The sequence below is a fragment of the Urocitellus parryii genome, chromosome 3, assembly GCF_045843805.1.
Source record: "Urocitellus parryii isolate mUroPar1 chromosome 3, mUroPar1.hap1, whole genome shotgun sequence".
NCBI classification, from domain to species: Eukaryota; Metazoa; Chordata; class Mammalia; order Rodentia; family Sciuridae; genus Urocitellus; species Urocitellus parryii.
Genome location: NC_135533.1, coordinates 210,479,139 through 210,499,328, shown reverse-complemented (window position 1 = coordinate 210,499,328; position 20,190 = coordinate 210,479,139). Strand labels below are relative to the sequence as shown.

General features: G+C 46.8%; 1 protein-coding gene across 2 annotated transcripts in view; it reads right to left on the bottom strand.

Moving 5' to 3' along the window:
- Positions 1 to 1,686: 1,686 nt before the first annotated feature.
- The window catches only part of Acp5 (acid phosphatase 5, tartrate resistant), a 44,682-nt gene continuing 26,178 nt past the window's right edge, over positions 1,687 to 20,190 (bottom strand). Inside the window, exons 2-7 of one of the 2 annotated variants that reach the window (XM_026399677.2) lie at positions 6,109 to 6,205; positions 3,910 to 4,015; positions 3,399 to 3,665; positions 3,077 to 3,204; positions 2,628 to 2,973; positions 1,687 to 2,261 (exon numbers count right to left, since the gene is read on the bottom strand). In XM_026399677.2, coding sequence (XP_026255462.1) covers positions 2,019 to 2,261; positions 2,628 to 2,973; positions 3,077 to 3,204; positions 3,399 to 3,665 — 984 coding nt within the window. In that variant the 5' untranslated portion in view covers positions 3,910 to 4,015; positions 6,109 to 6,205 and the 3' untranslated portion in view covers positions 1,687 to 2,018. The remainder of the gene's footprint in view (positions 2,262 to 2,627; positions 2,974 to 3,076; positions 3,205 to 3,398; positions 3,666 to 3,909; positions 4,016 to 6,108; positions 6,206 to 20,190) is intronic. The other variant, XM_026399678.2, reaches the window with a different exon arrangement.

Sequence of the window (20,190 nt, the reverse complement as noted above, 5' to 3'; positions counted from 1 at the left end):
AAAGGCCTCAAAGATCACCAGCAAGGAGCCAGTGACATGAGGTGGAGGCTCCGTGGCTGTCCAAACAAAGGCAATCTGGGCTGGCTGTGTGGCTCGAAGCTAGCATACTTGCTGAGACGCACCAGTTACTGGGATTGCTTCTCAGCACTCCCAAGAGAAGGTGACAAAAAAAAAAAAAAAAAAAAAGCAATTCACCCTGAGAGCAAATCCTGTTTATCCAGAAACATGTCTGCACATGTAGAAAAGAATGTGCAAGATCACTGCTTGCAGCACTGTTTGAGGGTTGCAAAATGATTGGAAATAATTCAGATGACCCTCAGTACATAAGAAAAACAATGGTATACAAAGGGGACCTTTGGGGCAGATGGAAATGCTGTGTGTGGGTCTGTGCCTTTTTCAAAACTTATCAAACCAGGGATGGGGGTGTAGCTCAGCGGTAGGGTGTGTGCTCAGCATGCATGAGGTCCTAGGTTCCATCCCCAAAAGCAAAGTTCAGATCAGTGAGAAGGAGGAAAAAAGCCAATTACCCTTTGTTTTGATTTGCACCAAGAAATTCAGGGGGGGGGTGGGAAAGACATGGCATTTATAAAAAGGCATTTCCTCAGGAGAGGGGAAGGAATGGGGTGAGCTGGGACGGGGAGGGGGTGAGGCATTACACTTTTCTATGAACTTCAGATTGTGAATGGTGTGAACGTGTCACTGGATCCATATACAAACCAACAAAAATGAATGTCCTCAGACAAACCATGGAAGAACCGTGGTTAAATAGTGGAAGGACCCCATGCAGAATTGTGTGTGTCACTTTGGGGTAGAAAAGGAGGATGTTGGCTGGGGGTGTGCCTCAGTGGCAAAACACAAGCTTAGCATGCCCAAGGCCCTAGTTGAACCCCCAGCACCTCCAAGAATAAGAAAAAACACAAAAGAAGGATTTTTTTTTTATTATGAAAAAAATTAACTTATTTCTAGAAAAAGAATATAATAATGGCAGCTGCCGCTGGGAAGAGGGAAGGCACAGGTTGAGGTTTTTTGGTACTGGGTATTGCTCTTGGGGGTACTATTCCACTGAGCTAGATCTCCAGCTCAATTTCTGGGGGGGGTTCCAGGGATTGAACTCAGAGGCACTCAACCACTGAGCCGCATCTCCAGCCCTATTTTGTATTTTATTTAGAGAGAGGGTCTCACTGAGTTGTTTAGTGCCTCGCTGTTGCTAAGGCTGGCTTTGAACTTGCAATCCTCTGGCCTCAGCCTCCCAAGTCCCTGGGATTACAGATGTGCATCACAATACTTGGCTAGGAGGAGGGCATGGTTTGGAGAGAGGGCCTGCAGATTTGGCCTAGAAGACTTGCTTTATTTTGTATCTTTCTTCCTGCTTGTTTTGTTTTTGTTGTTTGTTTGTTTTGTTTTTTTTTTTGAGACCCGGTCTCACTATTTTACCCCAGGTTGACCTTGAACTCCTGGACTCAAGTGATCCTCTTGCATCAGCTTCCCAAGTAGCCGGGACTACAGACACACCACGGCACCTGGCTCTTGATTTTTACTTAAAATCATATGCATGTATGAGGACACTTGGTTATGGATAGGATTAGGAGGTGGTGGAAGCAGGGGGCAGGGGCTCAGGGGAGCCCGGGCGCTCTAACCCTAAAGAGACAACACATTCCAGGCACACATGAAGCCTTGACAGTTATGCTTTTATTAAATGGCAGTATCAGAAACATGATTGCTTCAGGAACAAGTTTTCCCTCTCTTCCTCCCGGCTCCCCAAAACTCAGCCTAGGTGAGTCTGGCCGTGGGGAGTGACATGCCGGCCGGAACACATGTCCATGCATCTTTCACATGTGTGGGCATCTGTGCCACCATGGCCATGTGGTGCTGTGGCTCTCTTTCCTGCTCTGCCAGCGCACCAGGGGCCTGAGAGACAACCTACCTGTGGCTGGGGTCTCCACAGGGCCACGCACCACCCTTGCAGAAGCCCCACTGCCTCCGGCCTCCAAGTGGGCAGGCAGGGTCCTCCTGGGTGTTCAGGCTTTGGCTCGCTTGGGCAGGCTGGTCTTGAAGAGGGATTTTCCCGAGGCTTCGATGTATGTGACGGTCATCTCCTTAGGGCTTATCTCCACGTAGGCAAAACCACCCAGTGAGTCCTCGGACCCATAGTGGAAGCGCAGGTAGCCGTTGGGGACTTTGCGCTGATGCCGCACCGAAGGGTCCATGAAGTTGCCTGCCCCACTCAGCACGTAGCCCACTCCATTCTCATCTTGAAGGTACTGAGGATAGAGGAGAAGGCAAGGTCAGTGGAGTCCCCAGCCCTGACTTGGGGTGAACCAGGGGTTCCACCCACAGCTGCCTTGGGTACAGGGCCAAATTTGTCCCTGACCCCATGATTTTTTTTTTAGCAAAATGCACAACCCCCCTGACCTCAGTTTCCCCTACAGGGGTGTATTAATGCCACCTCACAGGTCCAGCACTAGTAAGCAACTATTGTCATGACTTTTATGAAACTTTAGGGTATTTTCCTGGATAGAGAGAAAATTCAAGTTCAAACCCTTCAGAAGGCCCCAGGAGGCCCCCAAACAGCAGGAGGACACCAGAGCTAAGAACCTGGCTCCCCTCCCCACGCACAGAGTCCTCACCTGCAGGTTGTGGTCATGGCCGCACAGGTAGGCAGTGACCCCATATTTGACCAGCAGTGGTTGCAGGTGCTTGACCAGGCAGCGGGTGGGTCCATGCTCAGCAATCGACCACACGGGATAGTGGCCGGCCACCAGCACGTAGTCCTCTTTGGCTGCCGCCAGCTGCTTCTTGAGCCAGGACATCTGGGCTCGGGCCAGCGTCAGGTCTTTGGGCCTCTCAGGCTGCTGGCTGAGGAAATCATTCGAGTTGCCACACAGCGTCACAGTGTCCAGCATGAAGATGGCCACAGACGTGTTGGTCCGTGGGATCTTGAAGTGCAGGCGGTAGAAGGGGCTGGGGAAGTTCCTGTGGAGGAAACCGAGGTCAGGTGTGAGCATTTTGGGCAGAGAAGCACCAGAACTGTCTCGGGTCCCTTTGTCACTGTGCGTGAGAGGCAGAGCAGGCTCACCAGCGCTTGGAGACCTTGGAGTAGGCAATCTGTGCCGAGACGTTGCCCAGGTGGTCATGGTTCCCTGCCAGCACATACCAGGGCACATTACGCAGGGAGCGGTCAGAGAACACATCCTCAAAGGTCTCCTGCGGCCGACAGAAAGGACACCCCCACCAACAAGGGTCAACAGCTACCCCAATGCTGCCACAATCAGGGCCCAGGGCCCAGGGAGTTGGTGCGTGTTTCAGGCACTGGTCAGCTTCCCTTTGCCCTCCCCAGAAGGTCACCAGATTGGGTGGCTTCTTCCCACTGCCATCCCCCTACTTTGCCAATCACATACCTGGAACCTCTTGTCATTGACATCATGCACGCCATTGAAGTAGAAGTTGTCCCCCAGGGACAGGATCAAGTCTGCACCCATGGTCTGCACAGTTCTGGCCATCTCCTTAGCGTTGGCCATCTCCCGGGCTGTGTGGAACGGGGCATTGGGGACTCCTCCCCAGTCACCCACAGCCACAAAGCGCAGGGTGGGGGTGGGGGCAGTACAGTCAGCCAGAGGGAGCAGCAGCAAGGCTTGCAGGACCAGCAGCACCGTCCATGTGTCCATCTGGAGGGGAGAGAACATGTCTGGGGCCCTGGCTGAGGCTGGGGAGCAAACCCTTGAGACCCCAGGCTGCCCTGCTCTGAGAAGAGGAGACCCCTCCCTACAGGGCTGGCGCGACAGGAAACCCTTGGGTGTCGAGTTCCCAGGACACTGTGGCATGAACTGGCTGGAAGGACTCCAGGGGCCAGGAAGAGTGGCTCTGCAGGGCCCTTCCACCCTCCCTCATTCTGTTGTGCCCAGCACTTACCCTGGGGGAGACACAAGTCAGGCTGTGGGGGCTACGAGAGGCAGGTGGGCTCCAGGGCAGAAGTGGAGGTCACAGAGCCTTTATTCCCTGGGGTGGAAGCGGATCACTAGAGAGGATGATGCAGTTTCTCCGAGGACTGTCCCAGAAGCCCTCCCCTTGGGTCATGTGAGCCCTGGACTTCCCCAGAACTGGACATGGGATTCTGGCAGGGGGTCTGGACTCCCGTGGGAAGCAGCGCTGCCTGCACAGCCTCTGGGCTGCCTGCAGGGGCTCGTTTGTGTTGTGGGCAGAGGTGTCCTGTGTGTCCGAGTGTGTCTGTGCATCTGTGTGTGTGCACGCGCATGGGTGCATGAGGCTGTGGGTTGTATACTACGTGTCTGAGAACATCATGCACATCTGTGTTCTCTGAAGACACGCTTGTCCGACCATGTCTGGGTGGGACTGTTTCCTGTGTGTGGCTGATCAGGCCTGCCTGGGTCTCTGTTCTCTGCAGGGGAGGCCTGGGCTGTGGAGACCTGTCTGCTGAGCCAGCAAGTCCTGTGTTGAAGCGCTAGAGTTCTCCTGCAGAGCATTGTGTAGAAGTTTGTGTGGACCAGAATTTGCAAGTCCATCTTCCAGGCCTAGTTGTGCTGTGTGTGTGTCTCCGTGATGTGTTGTTTGACAACATCTGAGCGTGGGACTCTCCAGGGTCCCAGTGCTCTCCCACTTCTCCATCCCCCACAAAAGCGGCAGTGGTGGCCTCCCTTTTCCAGGAAGTCGTCCCACACCCTTCCCTAGTCTCCCACCCCCCTTTCCAGCAGGAGGAACCCAGGCAGGAGGCCTCTGGAGACACATCATGTGACTGCAGCCTTCTGACCCTCATACCCTGAGCAGCTGCCCGCAGGCGGTTCGTGGAAGCCCAGCCTCAGAGGGAGGGGAACAGGGCTGGGTAGTGCAGGGGTGTGGCCTGCTCCTCACCTCCTGGCCTCCCTCCTCTGCTTTGAACACCGCCCAGACGCGTTCCCTGAACACTCACCACCAGTCCCTCCAATCCCTGCGAGCGAGCGCGGATGGAGAAACCCTCATTCAATGTCAAGGACACAGGCACAGAGAGGGTCGACGGTCACCCAGCTAGGGCTGGCTGTTGGTCCCCTCTCCCTACCCCCCAACCTCTCAGCCGAGACCAACAGGAAGGAAGTGAGAAAGAGGGCAGGCTGAGACCCCTCCCCCGGGGGCGCGGTGCCGAGAGCCCTGGCCAGGGATCTCACCTGCGGTCGGTGGGTTCAGGGTCGAGCCCAAGCGCTGCCACCCGAGCTGAGCTGCAGATCCACAGGGTGCTCGCTCTGGGGCTGCCCGGGTTTTAAGAAGGTGGCAGCCGGCCGGCCCTGCCCGCGGGCCCCAGGCCAGCCCCAGGTGAGCCTAGGCGGAGAGGGCGGGTGCCTCCGCCTCCCCACCCCGAACCCGGAGCCGCCACGCCTCCCAGAGGCCGGCTTGGCGTCTGTGAAATGGACCGAGGACTCCAGAAGCTGCTCAAACCCATGCCTTGAGGTTGTGGCTTGGCCGAGAGGTCAGCTCCAGGACCCGATCGCCTCCTCCTCCTCCCGCACCTGCAGCCCCGACGCCAACTGGGAGTTGCCACCTGCCCAATGTACTTGGGGCGCCCACTGGCCCTCCGCCCCCGGTGGCAGCGCTGGAGGAGCCTCAACTCTGGGCTGAGCCAAGATCTAGGAAGGAGGCCTGACACCTTCAGCCGCGGGCTCCTGGACTTTAAAATGTGTGTGAAAGGCTGGGGATGTCGCTCGGAGGTAGAGCGCTGGCCTAGCATGCACGAGGCCCTGGATTCCATCCCCAGCACCGAACAAACAGAAGAGAGGGGAGAAGAGTCCATTTTTTCCTTAGAATTCCAAAAAGCATGAGTAACCCCAGAGCCCTAGAAAGGAGCTTAACTCCTTTCCCATCCGCCAGCCTCCACCCAGGGGATAATGTAGGGAAAAGTGAAAAATAGCGACTTTGCCATGGCAGACACCTGGCAGATGCCACCTTAAGGAAATGATCCAGATGAAACGTCATAGTTATCTCTCATTGGTACCATGTGTCTTTCTGCTAATGTCTGAGGACACCTCCTGTCTGTGGTTTCTTTCAGAAACTCATAACCACAAGCTGTTGTTGAGAAAAATAACTAACAGACAAGACCACATCGAAGAACAGTCAACAGAATACCTGACCAGTGCTCTACAAACACGTCCAGAGTTGTTGTCGACTGGAGGGGACCAAGGAGGCATGAGGACTGGATGAAGTGTGGGGTCCTGGGCGGATTCTGTACAAGAAAGAGGATGCGTGGAAAACTGATGAAATCTGGAGAAGGCCTTGAGTTTTGTAAATAGCAGCACAGCCAAGAAATGCATTTCTCAGTGGGCCTGGGGGTAATCCCAGTGGCTCAGGAAGCTGAGGCAGGAGGATGGGCAGCCTCAGTTCAAAAAGTTCAAAGCCAGCCTCAGCAACTTAGCAGGCGCTCAGTGAGACCCCCATCTCTAAATAAAATACAAAATAGGGCTGAGGATGTGGCTCAGTGGTCGAGTGCTCCTGAGTTCAATCTCTGGTACCCTTCCCTCCCAAAAAATGCATTTGTCTTCTTTTATTTTTTTGGTAAGAAATGAGGTCTCTCCATGTTGCCCAGGCTGGCCTTCAACTTCCAATTCAAATGATCCCTGTTCCTCACCAGAGCTGCCTTCAAAGCTGGAATTACAGATGGGCACCACTATACCCTAGCTGAACATCTATTACTTTTTCTATGCCTGCATTTATCTTTAGAAAAATAGGATACTCTTGGTACCGTTTGATAACTGTTTTAAATTTTTAATTAATTAATTAATTAATTTAGTTTAATGATCTTCATTGGCTTTACTTTCAGTTCTAGAATTGGGCGATGCTTAAGTCCAGTAAGTAGAGAAAATGTTTCCTTATGACTTTTTCACTTAAGTTAGTGAAGCCAGAATTAGACAGGCAGTCAGTGTAGATGGGTAAATCAAGTCAAGTCCGATCAAGGAGGCCAATTTTGAGTGAGTCTGGGGTGTTGGAGACTGTTCCCTGGGGGATTAAAATGTTAATTCCTTCAGAGCCCTTCCTCCACCCTTAGCAAGAGCCTGCCCCTGCTCCAACCTGCTTCCAAGGTAACCTGTCGCAGGAATTTGCTCTCCCTACAGGAAGCCATAAGGTTGTTAATGTGCCCTGGGCTACTCACCCTGCTCTTCCCCCTTCAGCCCACCTGTTTCCCACTTTTGGTCCTCCCAGGGAGCATTCCTGGGCCTTGTCACGTATGCAGGAAGAAGGATGGAAGGATAAGGGGGAAAGGGCAGGAGAACAAAGGAAGCCAAGGACACAGAAAAGGGGTAGAACTGCCTCGCTTCTGGGGATACCAGGATACCAGCTACGGCCCCCTTCTCCCTCGCGGGCCAAGTCTATGTTACCCCCTTTTAAATAAATCCTGCTTTAGGGGCTGGGGATGTGGCTCAAGTGGTAGCGCGCTCGCCTGGTATGTGTGGGGCCCGAGTTCGATCCTCAGCAACACATACAAACAAAGATGTTGTTAAATAAATAAGTTAAATTAACCATAATTAATGTGATAAAACCTGTGGATCCTTGTATATTTCTCTGGTCCCCTCCAGTGTTCAGAAGAGGGTCTTCTCTCTGGATTCATCAGGAGAGACCCCCTTCTGCAGATTTTCTGTGGGGTTGGATTAGGATTTGGTTCAACGTCTCCTTCCCCCTCCACCCATGTCCTTTTATTTTATTTTATTATTATTATTTTTGTGTGTGTGGTGCTGGGGATTAAATCCAGGCCTTGTGCATGCAAGGCAAGCACTCTACCAACTAAGCAATATCCCCAGCCCCCACCCATGTCCTTTTTCCCAGTACCCATGTCAACCCCAGGTGACATCAATCCCAAACTGGAGTTCCTCCTTGGGCTACACCGGCAGGTCCTCCTCCTAACTCTTCTTCCCTCCCTCCCCAACCCTTCCCTAATTTCCAGCCCCCTCCCTTTGTTCTGCTTCTCTGACCTCCACACCCTCCCAGGAACATCCCCAGTCCTCTGACCTCAAGGCCTTCACACTGCAGCTCTGGCTGACTGTAGGATTCTTCCTGACTCAGATACCTAGTGGCTTCCTGGCCCACTGTATTTCCCTCCCTTTAACTTATCTTTTGGGGTGTGCTGGGGATGGCACCAGGGCCTCCTGCCTGCTAGGCAAAGGCTCTGCCTGGGACCTACACCCCCAGCCTGTCCCCAGCCTACAAGCTTATCATCTTGCTATAGTTTTCTCTGAAGCAATTATCACTGGGGACAGACTGGTTTATCTAGTTTTCCATCTCTCTCCCCAAGGTGTGAACTCAAAGGAACAAGAATGTTCTCTGTTTTTCTGGCATCTGCAATTGGAAGCCCGCACAGGTGGTCGCTCAGGAATCATTGGGGAAATGACAGAATGAAGGGATGCCCTTTCAGGACACACTGTTCTGTCCACCTTCCATCCAGCCTGAATAGGCAGGCTCTCCCCACCCTCCTGGATTGGATTCCATTGACTCATTTTTAAGTGGTGCCTTTTTTTCTGTGTGTGTGGTTGCTTTTGTTTTTATTTTGGTGCTGGAGCTTGAACCTATGACCTCACCCATGGTAAGCTCCACCACCGAGCTGCATTCCCAGCCCCTAAGGGTCATCATTAGTAATCAGCTGGGACATAACTCTCCCATGATTCCTGGTTAGTTGGAGAGAGAGGGAGAGAGAGATCCATATCTGTATTTATACCCCTGTATCTTGGTACAAAACTTCAAGTACTCTAGTCAGTACACACTAAGAAGTGCTGGTACAATAGAAACCAAAGTAAAATGTGGTATTTGGGGCTGTATCTTTGAGGTAGATTGCATGTTTAGCATGGATAAGTACCTGAATTCAAGGTTTTGTTCCAATGAATCAATAAATTGAATGAGTGAATAAAGGTGGGTAAGCTTGGGCACACCTCAGTGGACTTTCTGTTTCAGATTCTAGGTCCTCTGCTGTTATTTAGCTGTGTAACTGTGGGCCAGAAATTTTACCTCTCTGTGCCATACTTCATCTCTAATGTGGGAGATGTTAAAGTTGCTTAGTCAGAGTGTGTGGATCAAGTGATTAGCCACAGTGAAAGGATATACAACACTACCTTGCACATGGCCAGCAACACTCTAAGGCAGCTGTCACTGTTCATTATTATTTCTGCTATTATGTGTGTGAGTATTAGGTCAAGTGGTGGTAATTCGGATAAACTGAATATGTTTAAGAGACAGAAATGCAGGCTTGGGGTGGGGCTCAGTGGTAGAGCACTTGTCTAGAATGTGTAAAACCTTTGGTTTGATACCCAGCACTGCAAAAATAAATTCTTTTTAAAATATTTTTTTTTAGTTGTAGATGGACTCAATACCTTTAATTAATTAATTAATTAATTTTATGTGGTGCTGAGGATCAAACCCAGTGCCTCAAACTTGCTAGGCAAGCACTCTACCACTGAGCCACAACCCAGCCCTAAATATTTTTTTAATTAAGAAAAAGGCCAAAATGATAGGTTGGGGACCAACTCATTCTAGTCTTTCTTGAACTGTCTTGGTTTTATCACAGAAAGTTCATATTCTTGGAAACCCTTAAGTCCCAGATAAATTGGAACAGTTGGTTGCCCCAAGATAGTGAAACACAGGGGTGGGGCTGGGGTTGTGACTCAGTGGTAGAGCGCTTGCCTAGCACAAGTGAGGCACTGAGTTCTATTCCTAGCACCACATTAAAAAAAAATTAAATAAACAAAATAAAGGTATTAAAAAAAAAAAAAAAGCTAGTGAGATACAACCATTGGTGAGAACTGTAGCAGGATCCCAGCCTTTTACGATGAATAATTTCAAACATCCAGCAAAGTTGAAAGAATTACACAGTGAAACCCCTTCATATTCATCCCTGGATAATGCAATTAATATCTGAATATGTTTTGCTTTGGTATCACTCACCGTCACAGCTTGGTGTGAAGCTTGGAATCCACCCCTGAGGAGGAGGTGCAGGGAGAGGAAATGCTTTGGGGGAAGTGAACCAACCCCTGTGTGGATGCACTAGGCATGAGGGCGCCCTCCTGTTCAGGTGGGGAGACAGGCTTTCTTGTGGGAGGCTCAGGACAGAGACCTGTGTTAGCCGATTTTCCGTTACTCTCATGGATACCTAAAATAATCAACTTATGGAGAGGAACGGTTTATTTTGGTTCACAGTTCTGGAGGTGCTAGTCCATGACAGGTTGGCCCTGTCGCTTTGGATCTGTGGAGAAGCAGCACATCATGGCAGGAGCATGTGGTGGATCAAAGAAGCCACAGGGAGAGAATGGGACCCCATTCCTCTGTGACAGCACTCATGAAGGACCCTCAACCTCCTACTAGGGCCCACCTCTTAAAGTTTCTACCACCTCCAAGTAGTGCCAGGCTCGGGCCCAAACTTTTAACACTGGGCCTGTGGAGGACATTCCAAACCCTAAGTATAGCCAGTCCCTAGCATTTTATTTTGCTTATTTATATTTTATTTGCTTATTTATAATTGCTCATTTATATTTTATATTGCTGATTTATATTTTATATTTTACTTATTTATATTTTGGCTCTGGGGATAGAATCGAGGGCTTCACATAAGATATAAAAGTGATCTATCCATGACCTACATCCCCAGTCCTTTTTGTAAACTTTATTTTAAGACAAGATCTCGCTAAGTTGCCCAGGCTGGCCTCAAACTTATAACCCTTCTGCCTTAGCTTCCCAAGTAGCTAGCTCCTGGCATTTTACTATGAAGAATTTTCAAACACAGCAAATTTGGGGAAGTTATATAGAGGACACCCCTACATACTGACCCCTGGATGATGCAATTAATGTTTGGAGCATGTTTGCTTTTATATCTATTTATCTCTATGTATGGACTCATCCATCTTAATCCTTGTCTTTTTTTTTTTTTTTTTTTTTTTTTGCAGTGCTGTGTCCCAATAACTCAGGGCCTCATGTATCCTTGGTAATTCTATGCAATTTCTATGCACTTTAATATTAGTTGCATAAATTTGTACGTTTCCTTGCTAACACTTCAGTGCTCTCATTACTAGCTAGAGTTCATTATTTGTTCATAGTCCCTCTCCTCAACCATGTAAAATTTACATACAATGTTTCACCGAAATCTACGGGTACATTGATAAATATCAGCTGCAATATAAGCTGGACTTCAAAGCCACTTCCCTGGGATTACTCATTGAATATATCCCATGATATATTGAATATGTCTCATGTATATATGAAATATACATGTTAATAAACTGTTTAGCCAGGTGCTAAACAGTTTATAATGCAACCATTAAATAAATAACTTATTCACTCCCCAATTATATTTAAAACAACAACAACAAAATATAATACAATATAAAAATAACAGGAGGGGCTGGAGATGTGGCTCAGTGGTAGCGCGCTCGCCTGGCATGCGTGCGGCCCGGGTTCGATCCTCAGCACCATATACCAACAAAGATGTTGTGTCCGCCAAGAACTAAAAAATAAATATTAAAAAAAATAAAAAATAAAAAAAATAAAAATAAAAATAACAGGAAATGTAAGGTCTTGAAAAATAACCTTTTCCTCAACTCTTCTAAGTTCTTAGCTGAAATGGATCCCTGTCACTCTCTCTCTCTCTCTCTCTCTCTCTCTCTCTCTCTCTCTCACACACACACACACACACACACACACACACGTGAACAAAAGAAAATGAAACAGTTTATTTATTTTCATTTTTTTGGTGAGGGGTACTGGGGATTGAACTCAGGGGCACTCAAACACTGAGCCACATCCCAAGCCCAATTTTGTATTTTATTTAGAGGCAGGGTCTCATTGAATTGCTTAATATCTTGCTGTTGCTGAGGCTGGCTTTGAGCTTGCGATCCTCCTCCCTCAGCCTCCTGAGCCGCTGGGTTTACAGGCGTGGGCTACCACACCTGGCTAAACAGTTTATTAATATGTATAGTTCATATATACATGGGACATATTCAATGAGTAATCTCAAAGAAGTGGCTTTGAAGTCCAGCTTATATTGAATGTTCAAGAGGAATAGTAAATTTTTAGAGAGCTGATAGAATCAGGGGATGGCAACTTCTGGGAAATCAAATAAATAGCAGATAGAGGCTAGTTACTAAAGCTCACGTTCCTGTGGTGCCATGTCCAGAGCCATAGTGTCTAATGTCATCTTCAGTGTCTCAAACGGTAACCCATAGGTGTGACATAGGTTGGGCCAACTGGCATCTACAATTATGCCACTGGTTGCTGGAGGACCTCCTGAGTTTACAGGGGGTATCAGAATGGAGTGTCCCCCTCCTCATTTTTTTTTTCCAAAAGGGTCCACAGAAGGAAAGAAGTTCAGGGACATTTGAAAGAAATCTTTGCTGTCCCATAGTCTTCATTCCATCATAATAGGAAAGAATTAATTCTATTTCCTTTCTTTTTTTATTTTAATCTGGAGTTTGAAGTAGGGACAGTTTATATCCCCAGTCCTTTTTAAACACTGTGACTCAGTGGTTAAGTATCTCTGGGTTCAATCCCCAGTACCACCTTCCCAAACTGGGAGTGCCTACCACTTAGTACATACTTTAAAAAGGTTCACTTTAAATAATTTTTTTTCCTGTGCTGGTGATGGATCCCAGGGTCTAAGCCATGCTAAATACATACTTTACCACTGAGTTCCATCCTCAACCCCTCCATATTTACTATTACCTGGTTGTAATCGTCAAAGGAGTTATAGTTGTTGGGAGAAGAAATAAAGAAGTACGATGGCTTGGATAAGTGTCCCCCAGGCCCGTGGGTTAAGGACTAGGTCCCTAACCCATAGTGCCACTGGGAGGTGGCGGAGCCTTTGAGAGCAGGAGCCTAGTTGGAGGTCAGCTGATCAATGGGGACATGCCCTGGAAGGGGAGATGAGGACCACATCCCTTCCTCTTTCTCCTCCTACTATGAGGTGACAGTTTGCTGTAGCCTGCTCTCCCTGCCCTGATATGCCACATTGCTCCAGGGCCAACCGCCTGACCATAACCACCAAACTCCAAGACCTTGAGCCAAAATAACCTTTCCTCTTTTTAAGTTGCCTTGGGTATCTGTTACAGTAACAGAAAGTTGACTGACACGGGGACAAGAGTAAAAATGTTAAACATGGCCAAGAGAGCAACTTTAAGGCCAGGACCACATAGAAGGCAGGGAGGGATGGAGGAAGAAGATAGCTGAAAACAAAATCTTGATCCATCTGCACAGAAAATCAGCAAATGAGAGTTCCATTCACCAGTGGGTGGATCAAGGAAGAGGAGCTGTTCAGAACCCAGGAGAGTCGTAAAGGGAGAAAACCAAAGAATCCATAGATGCTCACTTAAAAAAAAAATGTTTTTAAGTTGTCAATGGACCTTTATTTAATTTATTTATATGTGGTGCTGAGAATTGAACCCAGTGCCTCACACATGCCAGGCAAGTGCACTGCCACTGAGCCCTAGCTGCAGCCCCAGCCCCAGATGCTCGTCTTTTATGACACATTTTATCAGTCTTTTCTCTGCTGCAAACACCTGAGGCTACACAGTTTACAAAGAAAAGAGTTTGTTTGGGTGCAGTGGCACATACCTGTACTCTGAGTGCCTTGGGATGTTGAGGCAGGAGAATTGCAAGTTTGAGGCCAGCCTGGGCCATTTAGTGAGACCCTGACTCAACATAAAAAAAGGCGGGGGGGGGGGGGGGGAGACTGGGGCTGTGGCTCAGTGGTAGAGCGCTTGCCTCACATGGGTGAGGCCCTGGGTTCAATCCTCAGCGACACATCTAAATAAAAAACAAATAAAATAAAGGTATGTGTCCATCTACAACTAATATATACATACAGTTAGAGATATATTATATATTATATATATATTTTATATTTTTAAAGGATTGGGATGTAGCTCAATGGTAGACCACCCCTGGGTTTAATCCCAGTACTGGGGGAGGGGTGCTTATTTAGCTTGTTCTTTTGGACATTTGGATGCTAAAAGTCCTCCGGTGGCCCCCTGTGTGCAGCCTCTGGTGAGGACCTTTGTGGCTCAGCACATGGTGGGGAAGCAGAAGGGAATCCTCGGCTTGGAGAAGAAAACAACTGCACGGGTAGTGCCCCTTCATAACGACTCATTCTTGCAAGAACTAAATCACTAGCATTCATCCCTTCCAAGGGTGAGGCCACCAGGACCCAACCACCTCCCACAAGGTCCCACCTATTAAAGTTTCTGCCACCTAACTTCCCCACACTGGGGACCAAACTTCCAGCAGAGAAGACTTTAGGGGACACATTCAAGCTCTATTCAAACTGTAGCACACACCCTGCACAGATCTGGCTTTAAGATCATGTGCACATGAATTTGCACTTAAAAACCATAAGTTAAAAAATTTATTTGAAGTTAATTTTATAAACATTGAAAAGATTCTGACACATGATCCACTTGGTTGAACCTCAAGGGCATTATGCTCAGCAAAATAAGTCAGATGTAAAAGGACAAATAGTGTAGGATTCCACTTATTTGAGATCCCTAAAGTAGTCAGATTCATAGAAAATGGAGTGGAAGTTACCCAGGGTGGGTGAGGGAGAGGGAGCATTTAATGGGGACAGATCATCAGTTTAGGAATATGAAAAAGCCCCGGAGCTGATGATGGTGATATTTGCACAACAGTGTGAGTGTGCTTCATGCTACTGAACTGTATGCTTCAAAATGATGAAGATGGCAATGTTTTTGTGATACGTATTTTATCACAATTAGAATTTTAAAATACAGAAAAGTACAGAGAATAAACCCTAAAACATGCCACTGTACCCACCATATGAAAAATAAAATGTACATTTGGTCATAATTATTTCACATACACATCCCCCCTCCCCTCACTCCCCCCTCCCCCTCCTCCCCCCTTCCCCTGCCCTCTCCTCACAGTACTGGGTATTGAACCCAGGGCCCCACACTGCTAGGCAAGCCCTCTACCACTGAACCACACCCCTCACCCCTTTTTATTTTTTGAGACAGGGTCTTGTTAAGTTGCCCCGGCTGGCCTCAGACTTGGGATCTTCCTGCCTCAGCCTACTGAGTTGCTGGGATTACAGGTATGTGCCACCATGCCCAGTTAACATTTTCTTTTTCTCTTTTTGGAGGTACTGGGGAATCAAACCCAGAGCCTGGCACATGCTAGGTAAGAACTCTCCTACCATTGAGCTACATTCCCAGCCCCACACATTTTCTTTTCTTTTTCTTTTTTGGTACTAGAAATTGAACCCAGGGGTGCTTAACCGCTGAGCCACATCCCCAGCCCTTTTTATTTTAGTTTTGAGACAGGGTCTCATTAAGTTGCTTAGGGCCTTGCTGAGTTGCTGAGTTTGGCCTTGAACTTGTGATCTTCCTTCCTCAGCCTCCCAAGCTGCTGGGATTACAGGCCTGCATCACCCTGCATGGCCACCTACTTTTCTTGTAATGAAACAAAGAAAATCAGGAGAAGTAAGAAGCCTCATCCCCACCCATGATTTCAGCTCAAAAAAATCCTATGTTTTGTATCCTAATCCTGTCCTCTAATTGCTTCTCTCTCATTGGAAGGAACAAATACTGCCAGATATTTATGTCTATAAAAGACTGACAACTTTAAATAGAAAAGTATCTGATAATGAGGTGGAGCTTGGAGTAGCAGCAGAATATTTAAGAGAACTTAAGTTCCTGCTCATTGAAATATAATCTTCTTGCTGAGGTATTAAGAGGTGGGGCAGCTGGGACTATTAAGAGTCGATGGTCATCTAGGCTCTGACCTCACCAGTGGGAGAATCCACTAGTTAATGATCAGTGGGTTCTTGCAGGATGGCCTTTATTGCAAAAGCCAGTTCTTTCTGGAGCGCTTGCTCTGTCTCTCCAGGTGACGTCCCTGCCATATCATGATCTGGCAGGTAGCTCCTCCCCAGATACCAGGCAGAGGCCAGGTCCATGCTCTTAGGCTTGCAAAAACCATGAGCTAAATAAGTCTGGTTTCTTCATAAATTACACAATCTGATATTCCGTTATAGCAACAAATAATATTTATTAATTTAGTCCAGTGTGGGGTTTGAATCCAGGATATTAGGCAAGTGCTCTACCCATGAGCTACAGCCCCAGTCCCTCCTCTTATTTATTGAACCCCTGCCCCACGCTGGGGATTGGACACGGGGCCTCCTGCTTGCTAGGCAAGTGCTCTATCACTGTCCTACATCCCTGTTCTCCTTATTTATATGTTTACATTTTAGATTTGCCCTGGATGTCATGGACTTGAGAAGGATTTGCTGGGTGGAGACATTTCAAAAGGTTCAAATGTAAAATGCGTCCCACTGATAAATGTAAAATGTTTAAATGACTTCAATTCAATAAACTTGTAAATGGACTAAAAAATGTAACCAACAGCCTCTTGCAAAGAATCCAGCAGCTATGGAAGTAACAAGATGATGGTGATTGTAATTGTAACTGAAAGTTTAAGGGAAATTTTATTTCTAAAGGTGTAAGTAACTCAAATGCACTTCACACTTACAAAGTAACCATCATAAGGGTGGAATCTTCTGGGACTAATAGCTGGAGCAGAGTGAGCAAGGAGGTAGGGAGGAGAGATGACCACAGGGAGAGAAGGAAGGAGGGGGTGTTTGGGGCAGATCATGTGGCCTTCGGGATAGTTGATGAATGAGTGAGGTGGGGGCCCTGGAGGGTTCTGAGCAGAGGAGGGATGATTTGAGTGGAGTTTTGCATAATGTCCCTTAGGTGTTGGGGTGCATGGACTAGCCATTGGACAGGTTGGGTCTCAGCCAAAGGTTTGGGCCAGGTTCTGGTATCTGGGGGCACCTTGCTGGGCCCAGCAGCTCCTGTGTTTTCTGCAGATGTCTTGACCTGCCACTGCCTCTGTGTGGCACAGCCTGAGGTGTAGCAATGTCCTGCAGACCTGCTGTTTTGTTGGAATGAAGGGCAGAACTCCTTCCAGCCCCCTTGGTGCTAGGCCTGAGTCGGGTGTAGAGGATCCTATGATGGATCAGAGACTGCCCCAGAGAAACTCCAGAGACGGACTGCGAGAGAGATGTGCCCAGAGGCAGGAGGATGGCAAGTTTGAGGCTAGTCCAGGCAACTTAATCAGACCCTGTCTCAAAATAAAAAGAGCACAGGATGCACCTCAGTCGCGGGATGCTTGCCTAGCATGCACAAGATCCTGGGTTCAATCTCCGGGACTATGAATAAACAAACAAATAGCAATGCTGTAGTTGGGATCTTGAGTGTTTCCTAAAGGCCCGGGTATTGAGGGCTTGTAACCCCATGGTTCTATTGGGAGGTGGCGGACCCTTTAGGAGGTAGGGACTAGTGGAAGGAAGTTAGGTCATTGGAGGTGTGCTCTTGAAGGGACCCCAGCACCCCTCCTCCTTTATTTGCTTCCCAGCAGCCATGAGGCAGTAGCTTCCTCCATCAGGGACACCTGCCATGATGTGCTGCCTTGCCACGGATCCCAAAGTAACAGACCAACAGACTATGGACTGAAACCTCTGAAGCTGCCAGACAAAATAAACCTTTCCTCTTAACAAATTGATTATCTCAGGTATTTTGTCACAGTGACAGAAAGTTGACTAACCCAGGCACGAATCCCATCATGAGGGTCCCACCATCCGACATCATCTAACCCTACGGCTTTGATATATGAATATTCAGGGGAAGTAAACATTCCAGTTCATAACAGTCTCCCTTCTGACCTTGTTCAGATTTCACCAGGCTTACGTGCACTCATTTGTGTGTGTGCGTGTGTGTGTGTGTGTGTGTGTCTACACTCATGTGTGTGCATGTAGGTGTGGGGGGTTCTTTAGTTCTCTGCAGTTTTATCACCTGACTAGGTTCTGGTGGGCACTAACCCAATGAAGATATACAGCAATTTCACTGTCATAAGCCCTCATACTGTCCTTCCACAACCATAGTCATTTTCCCCCAGCCTACTCCTGACAACCACACATTTGTTTTCCATGTCTATAATTTTGTCATTTAAAGAATATTTAATGTGGTGCTGGGGATAAAACCCAGAGCCTCATGCATACTGGTAAAGCACTCTCCCACTGAGCTACCTCCACAGCCCCTCAATAATATTAGTCTATTTATATAATGAAATATTATTCAATAAAAAGACATCAAGTCCTGATACATGCTGTAATATGGATGAACGTTGATAACATTATGTGAAAACACACACACACAAAAAAAAAAGAAAAAAGGAAAAAAACAAAACAAAACAAAAGAACAAATGATTGGAGCCATTTGAGAAGGATTACACATTGTATAATTCCATGTATCTGAAATATCCAGAAGAGGCAAACTTACTGAGATAAAGAATACACTAGTGGTTGCCTAGGGGTGGTAGAAAGTTGAGACAGGTAAAAAGGGGTTGGTAGGCAAGGGGTATGGATTTTTGAGGGGAGAACAATGAAAATGTCTTAAAATTTATCATGATGATGGGTGTATAAGTCTATAAATGTAATAAAAGCCATTGAATTTGTACTTTAGATGGGTGAATTGTATGGCATATGAATCATATCTCAATAAACCAATCTTTTAAAAAGCATCCTGGCCAGGCTGAGTGCAGTGATGCATGCCTATAATCCCAGTAACTCAGGAGGCTGAGGTGGGAGGGTTGCAGGTTTAAGGCCAGTCTCAGCCATTTAGGGAGGCCCTAAGCAACATCGAAAGATCCTGCCTCAAAATAAAAAAAATAAATAAATAAAAAGACTGGAGATGTGGCTTAGGGTTTAAGCACTCTTGAATTCAATCTCTGGTACCAAAAATAAATAACTAAATAAAATAAAATATAAAAAAATTCCATGTTACTGGAATTCATGGGATATGTAATTGTTGAGACTGGCTTTTTCTTCTTTCAATCTAATTCCCTTGAGATACGTTGAGGTTATTGCAGTTATCAGCAGTTGGTTCCTTTGCAGTACTAGCTAAGAGCTAAAGACCATTTTCTATCTTTTTGTGTGTTGTTTTCAATGTGGGGTCTTGTTATGTTGGCCAGGCTGCCTCGAATTCTTGGGCTCAAGAGCTTTTCCTGCCTCAGCCTCCTGAGTAGCCAGGACTTCAGGTAAGCCACTGAGCCCAGCTCACATTTGACATTCGTATTTGCTATAGATATCTCTGTGAAGTATTAATTACATTGCTTTCAGGTTATTAATTTTTGACAATTATTAATATATTCTGGAAATAAATACTCCATTGAATTATGATTTGTAATTGTTTTTTTCCCTTATTATGAAAATGTAATAAACTTCCTTAGTAATTACTTTAACAGAGTGAAGTTCCTAATTTTTTACATATATTTTGATGCTGAGGATTGACCCCAAGTCCTATGCATGCTAAACTCATGCCCTGCCACTCACTTACTGACCTATACCCTGGCCCAAAGTTCCTTTTTTTTTTTTTTTTAATTGGGAATTGAACCCAGTGGCACTTAACCACTGAGCCACATCTGCAGCCATTTTTTGTATAATATTTAGAGACAGGGTCTCACTGAGGGCCTCGCTAGGTTGCTGAGGCTGGCTTTGAACTCATGATCCTTCTGCCTCAGCCTCTTGAGCTACTGGGATTACAGGAGTGCGCCAACGCGCCCATGATATTTCTGCATTCTTTTTCCATTCCGTTGATGTGTTTGTCTATCTGTGTGCCAAAACCAATTAGTTTGATTATTATGGCTTTTAAATAAGAATTTAGGCATTATTAAGTCTTCCAAAATTGATTTTTTCCCCCTTCACTATGTTGAAGATTGAATCCAGGGTCTCACACATGCTGGGCCAGTGCTTTACCACTGAACTTTGCCCCAGCACCTAGTTTTTTTTTTTCGTTTACTGCCAGATTTGTTTAGCTATACCAGGTAACTTGTATTTCCATATTATTATTATTATTTTAGTTGAAGATGTACACATACCTTTATTTATTTATTTTTATGTGATGTTAAGAATCAAACTGAGTGCCTCAAGTATGCTAGGCAAGAACTCTACCTCTGAGCCACAACCTCAGTCCCTCCATATTAATTTTAATACCCCATAACTTGTTCTCATTATTGTTTAACAGAATCAATGATCTCTCTCTCTCTCTCTCTCTCTCTCTCTCTCTCTCTCTCTCTCTCTCTCTCTTTAATTTCTTTTGGTGCCAGGGATTGAACACTCAGGGGCACTCAACCTCTGAGCCACATCCCCAGCCCTATTTTGTATTTTATTTA